Below are 11,077 nucleotides of genomic sequence, written 5' to 3' on the forward strand. Positions count from 1 at the left end.
ATCATCCAGGGAATCACCCAGGAGATCACCCAATCATCATCAAAGGCAATACAAACCACACAGGACGTAGGGTATTATGCTCTCAGTGGCCAGAACCTATCTAAAACCTTGCGTTCCTTTGCACTTTCGAGTTCCTACAGGAAATCACCCAGGAGATCACCCAATCATCATCAAAGGCAATACAAACCACACAGGACGTAGAGTATTATGCTCTCAGTGGCTAGAACCTATCTAAAACCTTGTGTTCCTTTGCACCTTCGAGTTCCTGATCTTGGCGACATCCTACCTACAAACTCACCACTTCAGGGGTATCCCTCGGTGGGTGTGGCGGTAAAACACCGACAGATGGGTTGATATGAAGGTGGACGCTCAAAATAATGAGGCCCCGGAGTCGAGAAGTTACGGATAGCCATGGACTCCATGTGGAAGGTGGAATGATACAAGGACGAACTTGAATCAATACTAGTACAGCTACCATTCCCTGGCAACGGTGCTAGAAAGCTTTTTGGCGCTCCTTAGCCTAATAGAATAAATCCGCAAGCGTACGGATGCTGGTGTAGCTTTCACCTAAGAGTATTCCAGGGTCTCAAATCCACGAGGAATGATAAGTGTACTAGTAGTGACCCTTGTTTATCCAAGGGATATGATGGGAGTGAAGAGGTCTAGATAAGATAGTGTCGGAGGATTTCTCCAGCCGGGTAGCAGAGTGCACCCGCCTAATCCTAGTTTAGGATGAGTTTGGGGAAGTCAAGGAACGCTAGATCAAGGAGCGTATGAACACGGAAAGCACACAAGGGATTTAGAGTGGTTCAGGACATCGGAGCGTAAAACCCTACGTCTACTGTGTGTTGTATTGCTTTGGGTCTGAGTGTCTCTGGGACTTTGGAAAGCTTGTGAGAGCTTGTGTGTCCCTGAGAAACCTCCCGTGAACCTTAGTAAGCCCGTGCGGGTGTGCCTAAGCTTGAGAGAGCCCCTGAGCGAGCTTGAGAGAGCCTCTGAGCTAGCTTCAGAGTGCCTATATTCTAACGTGTGCGCTCTCCCTTTTATAGGCTCAAGGGGAGCGCGTACACTGAGCGGGGTCCCGACAGGTGGACCCGGCAACATACGTACACATTGGAGCCTTTAATGCCTCAGATCCGGAGATCTTCCTCATCAGCCTCCGTGTGTGTCCTCCGTCTGGATTTGATCTTGTGCCATCCTGTCAGCATAGTGGGGGTCGTGCTGTCGCTGTAGAGTCAGCTTCTGCTGACATGCGAAGGGGCTACACTGACCTGCCGTGATGTAGCCTTTTCACACTGTAGCTGTGCACGCTGTGGCCTTCCTGTAGCAGGTCATAATAATTCCTTGCTCACGCGCGCGGCGCTGTGATGTGACTATTCGTCCCTCGCCCACGCACGCAGTGTGGTGACATGACGCGCCACCTTGGTAACTGGCGGGCTTACCGTGATGTCGGCCATACCTGCCCGCCGTATTAGAGGGCAGCCCATGCCCTGTCTCGGGCATGCTCACCCCAACCACCCGCATTTAATGCGGTAGTTGGGTTGGCTTCTCGCAGAAGACTGGAACCCTCCGGACACGTGGCGGCGCTGGTTTAGCAGGCGCTCCCGCAGGGACACGTGGTGGCACCGGACCTCCTCCCCGGAGGGATAGGAGGTCCAGGCCCCCTGGCAGGCCCAGGCGCTCAGGCCCCCTGGGGGTCCGGCTTCTTCACGTGGGGGCCCAAGACCACCCCGCGGTGGTCCGGCCTCGTGACAGCCATTTCTGAGCACATTGTCCTTGCAAGCAGGTGGAGGCACCGGACTTGCAAGTGCGTGGAGGGAGGTCCGGAGACCGTGCCCCTAGCCATCAGGCCTGGGCCGTACGCCCTGTTGCCCAGAAGTTTTAGTGCGTGGTTACGGATAACCGCGCGCTCCTCGGGCTGGACACACTAGTAGGAGGTACCCCTGTCTGTATGTACCGATAGATAGGTAGAAGTGCTCTAATATCATCTTGCTAACTACTCCTAACAAGAATACTTGACTACTCCAGCTGCTTCGGCGGCTTGAAGAGGAAGGACTTCAGAAAGGGGTGAGAGGGGAGTCCAACGGCAACCTGCAAATACTGCTATGAAAGCACCTAAACATGGTGGACTACAAGGGATGGACAGGGCTGTCACCACCTGACGCTACCACACTATTCCGTGGGGTGGAACACAACCCATGGTAACTACCAAGACTAGGCACCACGCCTATAACTATCAAGTTACTTACTCCTACCGTGTACTTAGGCAGAGAGCATACGCAAATAAGTAGAACTTGCTACCTACGCAATCAAAAGATCCCACGACTAGAGAGATAAAGTATTCAAGTACTAATAAAATAAAGGAGAGAAAGCAGTGTTACGATGAAAGATGAGGAAATTACTTAAAGCGAAGCTTCATTCCTCGGAGGTACAAAGTTGAGGGGGCCGACACTCCGGCTCCTGTCCGGACTCTCACCTTGCCTCTCTTCCTATTTTCTAAGGATATATGGGCAGCTCTACACTTCACCTAGGACTTGCTTCAATTCTCCATGCTTTGAATGGAGGTGTGGGCTGCCTTTTATAGGCCTTCAAGGATGGTGCTCGCTGTGTTGCTTGTCTTGTAAGCAGGTACGTCGGTTGAGGTAAATTCCAAGCCAAGGGGAGCACATGGCATGCAAGTATTAGGCCGGCCGGCCTCCGCCATTTGGCACCGCCTTTGGCATGGACGTCCCAAATGCCTTCCTAATGGCGGTTATGGTTGCACACCAATCGTTTCTTCAGTTGCAAGGCAGGCCAGCCTTGACTAGGCCGGTCGGCCTGGTCTTGGCGCGTCTTTGGCCGTTCTTTCCACCACCTCACTCATCAATGCATGCATGTTGTCTAGGAGGGCGGTTTTGAGCCTAGACAATGAAGGAGTCACTGCATGTGGGTCCACGGATCCGAGGCACATGCCTTTCCGCCGTAGGATGCATGCCTAGGATTTCTCCCAAACAGGCTCAATTTTGTACACTGAGTTCCTGCAATCACATATTCACCAAAACTAGTGGAACTCATTAGTTTAAATAAATTTAGCTTGGTCTAGGCCTTGTAAACATGAATTTTGGAGTAGTGTTGGTGGTTAAAATCATCAAAAATCGACCGCAAACAGCCTCCAGGTGTCTTCACCGCCTGTATCCGTTTCCCCCACCTTCGAGGGTGGGGATTGATCACTCTGCTCGTCACAGGCCTTCCTCTTGCTTCCGCCTCTCCCCGCTGCAGCCTTCCTCAACATCTTCTCATGGAAATCAATGAGCCGCTTCTCCCGCATGCGGTCGGGGGATCGCTAGGAGGGATTGCTAGCGTGCGTGGATGCGGATCAAGGCAGGCGCGATTACTGATTCACAAGGAAATGGCGAATTTGGGCAGCTGGCAGCAGTGCTAGAGTTCTTGCAGAACAGATCTTAAATGAGAAGGCAAGAATGCTAGTGGGCGCAAGGGTTAAAACCCTAGAGACACCACGAAGTTAAATATCCAATGGATGCTACAGTGGAAGGACAAATGTCACTGTGCGGAAGCCGAAGAGTCTTTCTCAGGATAAGATTTATTTTGAGTGGTAATTTAGGATTCATTTGGGGAAGTTATTTGTTTAACCATTTTTTAAGGGATTCCATCCAAAAAAAGGGTTTTAGAATTTCAAACCAATTACTCTAAATTTAACCATCAAATCAATTTTCTAAATTTATTCTACAACGCATGTTACGTTCGTTTGGATCCATTTTCCAAACCTTAGGATTTGGATTCAAGACTCGGGGGTTGCGGGACACGTGTCATCATTGATATATTTTCAAATCTTTTGGAAGATAGGAATACAAGATTCAAGACTAATTTGATCCTTAGCCTAATTCTTCGATTCAACCTAAGACTCCGAGACTACTCCAAATGGACTGTGATTTTCATCGCACCCCATATAAAAGAAGACTTAGAACTACTCGAGGCATGAGTACCTCGTAGCCCCGAAGCAGCCAAGAAAGTACTCGGAAGACACCTTTAAGACGGAGTTCTGAAGAATTTGAAGATGACTTCATAAGTACTCGGAAGCCTGCAGTAATCGGCTACGAAGAGCTCGGGGGCTTGTCGGACCCGGAGCGCACACATGGCATAGATAATTCTAGAACAAGGATGTGGCATGTCACATACCTTATATCTATTGTAAAGTACTCGGATACGAGTAGTACTAGTCGGAACATAAGGAAACTACCCGAGTAGTACTCGGGTAGGGCTCCTAAGCTTGTATTCAGCTAGGATATCTGTAACTCTATCCCCCAGACTATATAAGGGCGGGCAAGGATCCCCTCCAAAGTAGTCTACATCTAAGGCAATACAAACCATCACACAGGACGTAAGGTATTACGCACATCATGGCCCGAACCTATCTAAGTTTTTGTGTTCCTTGCACCTTCGAGTTCCTGATCTCGGTGACACCCTACCGACAACCTACCACTTTGGGGATGTCCCTCAATGGGCTTGGCGGTAAAATACCAACACGTGTCTACCACAATGTTTGAGTAGACGAAGGTGGAGCAGTATTGACTCGAGTCTCCTTAACTTCTCTATAGTATGACTGAGTGGTTGATAATTTTTTGAAAAGACCAACCATAGCTTTACTTTGCTATAGGATCTCTCAAGTCACCCATTGTGTATATATTCTCACCAAGGCATTGCCTCTTTTTCATTGTACCTCTAGAGATAGCATATGTGGAGCTCTAGGTAGGAGATGCAGAAGCATGCACTTGTATCACATATATTGCAAAATCAAAGATTGGGTCCATGGAAATGACACGTCATACGAACTGATCAAGATTGTGCAAGTGTGTGGAATGGTGAATGATGAAAAGGAAAAGACTAATTTTTATGAAACTCTCTCTCTTTTATTTGGAAAACAAGAGAACATGGCTATATCCTTTTCTTCTCTCTTTTTTCTATCATGCTCTTCAGCATGTATTTTTCTCATAAGTATATATATTTTTTCATACAACCCATATCTCTTTTACAGGAATATTAGAGAGAGATCATAAAACACGAAATTTTATTTTGTGGATGGATGGAATGCGAGTGGCTAACTTCCAGTGCAGAAGTTTGCATTGCATGTTTAGTGTACATGATCTTGATCAAAGTATGAAGAGCATCTCACTAGGGTCATAAAATTTGATAAAGATCATTGCAACAACAAGGCATATATAGTTTCTTTCACGAAGATCGATATATGGTTTTGGTAGGACAAACACGAGGAGTTTGAAAAGCTATGGAGGGTTTCTTTTTTGCATGAAAATTTCTCAGACATATAAGCAGAGGAAGCAAGGATTCTTTCATCAAATCATATCTCACTTTTTAACAACTTAAATATCATAGGTTCCCTAAGATATAATTCAAAATTCATGTTTAGCGAGGAATAAAAGATATGCAGGGCAAACAAGTGAAGGATGTTAGTACATCTACACAAATAAAAACAATAAATTAGCCATTCACATGAAGGAAAAATATCTATCCATCCATGGTAATAGCTAGCAAATGCCCCCTTCATGAATGAGCAATTATAAGCTAGAAGACTTTGAATAATTGAGCTAAAATACTAGAAGAATATTAAGCTCCTAGTCAACTAAATTAAGTTTAGCCAAACGTTTGGACAAATGTTGCATTATCCGCGTGTAGCTTTTCCAAAGATTTTTTCCGTTCCAATCCAATGTTAGTTCCGGCTACAGTAGCTTGATTTTCATGTATTGCATTCATGAGACCTGCTCACACATATACATGACAAGCGTGTCAATCCAATTGATTATATTGTCACTCAATCATAATATATTGTTCTAACTGGAACTATATATATTCATTACAACTGTACTCAACAAGGAGGCAGTAGTCCTTTTTAGCTTGCACCGCGCAGCATTACTTGTATTAGAGATCAGTTTTGGAGAAAGCCATCATCTTAAAATAGCATGAAACGAATCAGATGATGAGGATATATATCAGTTTAATTCACAATTCGTAACTAAATACATGGTCACTTTAAATACACATTCACGCATGCACATTTGAGACTTGACCAGAACACCGGATCAACTAATTAAAAAAAAAGGCGTGCAGCAGCAGCAGTTGTCAAGCCTGCTACATCTGACCTCCAGGACCCGGGTCCTCGCCGGCTCCACCGTGGTTGCTGCCGACGACGCCGGCCGATGGATGCTCCTCGACATGGTCGCGCCCGAACGCGCGGACATGGTCCTTGAGCGAGCGCTTGTGCTTGAAGTCGGAGCCGCAGGTGCAGCGCCATCGGCGGCCGCAGTTCTTCTCGTGCGTGCGCCAGTCCCCGCGCACGGCGAGGGCCTTGCCGCAGCGGCGGCAGAGGAAGGGCCGCGCGCAGTGCCTGCGCCGGTAGTGGGTCTGCAGGGTCCGGAAGTCCTTGAGCGGCCGCGCAAGAGGGTGGTCCACGTGGTTCCGGCACCCCGGCGCGCAGCAGAAGCACGGCAGCCGGAGCATCGCCGCCGGCTGCGCGCCGCGGAGCGAGCCCGGGGCGCGCCGGTACTGCGGCCCGTGCCCCCACATGTGCATCTGGACGGCATCCGCATGTATATCGAGAGAGAAATAAAACAGTGAATATTATTGGTAGCATATATACGATGCTCATAAAAAAGAGAATCAGTGAAAGTTATAGAACAACCACGCAGATTTAAAACTACTTCCTCTGTTTCAGAATATAGCTATGTTTAACTTTTTAAAGTCAAATATTTTTAATTTTAACTATAATAGCAAAATAATCACACAGACTAATAATATAAAAATTATGCTAGTAGATTTGTCGTGAAACCAATAATTCATAATAGCAAAATAATCACACAAACTAATAATATAACCTTTTCTTTTTGAAATAATTTATTTTTAGAGATATTGTTAGTCAAAGTTTAAAAGGTTTGACTTTAGAAAAACCTAAACGTAGTTATATTCTGGGACGCAGGGAGTAGTATTAGGCTAGTGTTTCGAGACAAAGATTTAACCTGATCGATGGTCCTAGTGATATTTCTATGGTTTTAGATTGAGGTCTCTTAACATTGCAAATCCATGATTCTCAAAGACCATGCATGTGAAACACATCAAGAAAGTAGCCGAATCAAATCGAGTGGCAAAATTAGTTGACAGACGTGTACAAATTTGTTGCGGCAAAGCCAGTGTGTAGTTGCTCACAGCAGAATCAGAAAGGATCCGTTTTATAAGAACCATAAAATTAAAAAGGAATCAAGAACAAGATTTACGTTACATCCCTGTGTATACTAGCATGGCTATATATAACTTCCGTTTGGTAGATGTATTGATACATGCCGCACGGTCTACACTCCATATACACACATGAAATACAGCATCTTCTCTAGGATTTTAAGATCAAGGTCATCGTCGATCAGTGTAATTCACTCAGAAACGACATAAACATGATATATATTGGATCTATTTTCAGTATAGCTCGACCTTATATAGGTCATTGTTAAGAATGCAATAAGCTTTTGCAACAAGGAGTTTCCAAGAATTCTGCTATATATAGCCATGCAGTACTCTGCACATATAGAATTCTCCGCGTTTGTTCGTGCTTGGATCACGTCATTCCATGAGAAAAATATATGAAACAAGCACAAATAAGATCATGATGATAGGACGAAGCACTACATCTGCGCTGGCCAATAGTGGAAGCTCAGAGAGGAAGTACGCACTACCAAACCTCGCTGAACCACACAAAAAGGCTTCTGAATCTACGATGCTAAAGCAATGGTGTCTCATGATCTACCATAGCCATGGCCCCCCAACCCCTACACTAGTGTCCATGGCCCCCATTGCACATGCAGACAGCAGACACACTTACGTACTGAACAAGATTCCATTCCCCAAGTTACTGTGTGCAATCCTCATGGTGATCACTCATGCATGCCATCCATGTACTAGCTAATAGCATATTCAGAAGCACATCAGCCGATCTGCTTGTTTGTGATCAAACAAACCTGCAGGTTGTTGTATCTGCTGAATGTCTTGCAGCACACCGGGCAGGCGAAGAGCGTGGGGCCAAAGAGGATCTGAGCTGGGGTAGGGATCCAATAGTTTCCCTTGGTAAGCTTCCCGATGGCGAAGTACTCCAAGCAGCGGCCGTCACCAGCAGTACCCCCTTCTAATCCCAGCTCTTCGTATTCTTCCACCTTGTTATCGCCAGCACTGGCGATGGTAGCACTTTTAGCAAGATTGAGCGGGAAATCACGGTTTGGAGACGGGGGGCCAATTCGGAGTTTGATATCCACACCCTCCATAACCCCCTTTTCCTTCTTCCACAGCTGATCCTTGTTGTGATAGTGGTTGTAGTCATGGCTTGGAGGTAGGAGGCTGAGAAGAGGGAGTGCTTCCTTTGTGAATGGAGGAGGGGGTGGAGAGACCAAGCTTCTTTGGAACCAGAGGTGTTCTATGTGAGGCTTAAGGAAGGTGTATGGGTTGGCCATGGGGAGCTTGAAGGGATGATTACTTGTGTTTGAGTGGACGAGACAGCGCCCAGAAGCTACCTATTATACAAAAAGGGTGCTGGAGAGAGGCTGTCACCCGTGATGTGTATGAGCTTCAACCAAAGACTTTTGCATCTAGATGCTTGCAGCCCTTGTAGCAATCTTAGCTTCTTTGTGATCCGGGTCATTCTATTCTGGGCAATCATGAATGGTCTTCTTCTCATTCTGTTGTTGCCTTTCTTTTTCCATGGAACAATGCATATCATTCCAGAAAAACGCCTGAATTATTTCTCTGTGGTTCGGGCCCTTCAAGTGCCATGTATGCAGTGTGCGGGAAATTTGCATTTCTACCTCTAACTTTGATCCCCAAGGGCACCTTAATTTTTCCTCCTTCACTCTTTGCACAATTGCCCTGCTTTGACCCATTACCCCTAGCTTTGCCAGTTTCTACCATCCAAATAAGTGAAACTATGGGCCTTGGTCAAAGTAGTGGCAGTGGTGCAAAGTTGAAATAAGGGCCAAATCATGCAACTAGAGGCCAAAATGAAGGACTTATGCAATTTTTTTCTTATCTCTTCTAGTCAGTGTTCACCTAATCGCTAAATGATAAACAAGCAATTACCTATCATTTAGCTTTATCGACCTAAATGGTTAATTAATTGGGCTAAACAACCGTTTAGGATCGAGAACAATGCTTCTAGTACTGTGTCAATGATATATTTGTTGTATTAATCAAGACGTTGATTAGATAGCTCTTACTAGTATTTTCAATTAGATAGCTCTTAGTATTATTTTCAATCTTGAGTTTGTTTATTGGTAATTTAAGAAACCATTAGTTTTACACTTTTGTGAGGTAGGGTTTTATCAATTATTGATATTATTACATACTTTTAAGGATTTGATGAGTTGTAAAAATTTAAAACTAGACGTGAACTATATTTTGAGATGTATAATTTAATTTGGCTTGTTATTAAAATAAGAACATAATAGACAATGTGTTAGAGTTATTACTATTTGTATATATATCACCTTAGTGCAATTACAAGCATGTGACGAAGTATCACCATCTGGTTTGACCATTTGCTCATAAATAAATCCTATCATGACTTCTTGAATCGCCAAAACTCTTTCTCATGGAAGGAGCTGATCCCGCATCCTATGGATCAATAAAAAAGTAAAAAATGCTAATTATGATAATCTAGTCACAATTGACACTATACAAATTTTCTAGAACTTTTTCTACTCATTAAAGTAAATATACAAATTTCTAGAATTTTTTCTAGTCATTAAAGTCACTATGCAATATACATGAGATTTTCAAGAACGTAACTATGTCTAGTCACTAAATTATCAATATACAAATATTTAGAAATTTTCTAAAAATGTACACTTCCGTAGACGTCGGCGAGCTAGGTCGACCAGGGGCGAAGGCAGCAGTGCCAGTGAGAATCGGACGTCGATGCACGAGGCCGAGCACGGGGAACGAGGACTGGATGTTGATGTCGGAGCGTGAAGGACTACATAAATGAAAATTTTCCAGTTAGTTAAATTTTCATACACATACACTGCACAGATCATACACACACATACATACACACACATGCATACACAGACCATGCATATATACACACACCATACACACACGTGCACATACACATATACACACACCTCAATTTATAAAAAAACACACATACAAAACTCACACACACACGCACACACGGCCCATTTACACACACACGGCCCACACAGACCCACTCACACGCACACAACGGCGGCGCGCGGCCGGTGGCGCGACGGCCGCCGGCGCTTGCGGCATGGCCGGGGGTGTGGCACGTACGGGCAGCGGCGCGGTCAGGGATATGCGACAAGGAGGGGGCTCGGGATGCTCGGGGAAGCGGCGCGCTTGGAGACCACCGCGCGTGACCAGCGAGAGCGCGCGCGTACGCCGGCAACGGCGCTCGAGGCCGCGTGAGGAGGTGGAGACGGCGGCGCTCAACTATTGCGGGTTGGGAGACACTGCCGCAGGAGGTGGAGACGGCAGCGCAGAGGACCTGGGCGGCAACGATGAAGAGGCGGCGGTGGCGGCGGAGATCAAGAAACATCCAAGTGTTGGAGGAGGAAGAGAAGAGGAGAGGCTGGGACATATATGAGGAGTCTTTGGTCCCAGGTGGAGCCATGATACGGGACTAAAGGATATTTAGGTTGTGTTTGGTTGGCTTTTTAACCTGCTTTTGCTTTTGCAAAAGCCAAAAATCAATCAAAGGGCTTAAACGCTCTAGGTGCTTTTGCCCAAAAGCAGCTTTTACCGAAGTACAAATGCAAAATCACCTCTCCCCCTGCTTTCAGTGGCTTTTTTGTAAAAAATTACCCACATACCACTGGTTATGAAAAAATGGTTCATTCTAATCCTCCGAATCCATCTCCCGCCCCCGCCTCATCCCGCCCTATCCCACCCCCGCCTCCCATCCCCACCCCGCCCGCCGCCCTGCCAACCCCTCCCCCCCCGGCCCCGGCGCCGCCCCGCCCCGCCCGGCCCGTGGAGGATTGTTATGTTGACATATATCATAATTTTATGA

At 46.0% G+C, this 11,077-nt stretch overlaps 1 protein-coding gene across 1 annotated transcript; it reads right to left on the reverse strand.

Annotated features, from left to right (window-relative positions):
- Window positions 1-6,141: 6,141 nt before the first annotated feature.
- On the reverse strand, window positions 6,142-8,519 carry LOC112880960 (zinc finger protein WIP2-like). The gene is made up of 2 exons (XM_025945685.1): window positions 8,016-8,519; window positions 6,142-6,582 (listed from the first exon to the last, which is right to left on the reverse strand). Exons 1-2 carry the CDS (start codon window positions 8,499-8,501, stop codon window positions 6,142-6,144), a joined length of 927 nt encoding a protein of 308 aa, XP_025801470.1. The 5' UTR covers window positions 8,502-8,519.
- Between the last annotated feature and the right edge of the window lie 2,558 nt (window positions 8,520-11,077).

The sequence above is a fragment of the Panicum hallii genome, chromosome 2 (genome assembly GCF_002211085.1).
Source record: "Panicum hallii strain FIL2 chromosome 2, PHallii_v3.1, whole genome shotgun sequence".
Taxonomy (NCBI): Eukaryota; Viridiplantae; Streptophyta; class Magnoliopsida; order Poales; family Poaceae; genus Panicum; species Panicum hallii.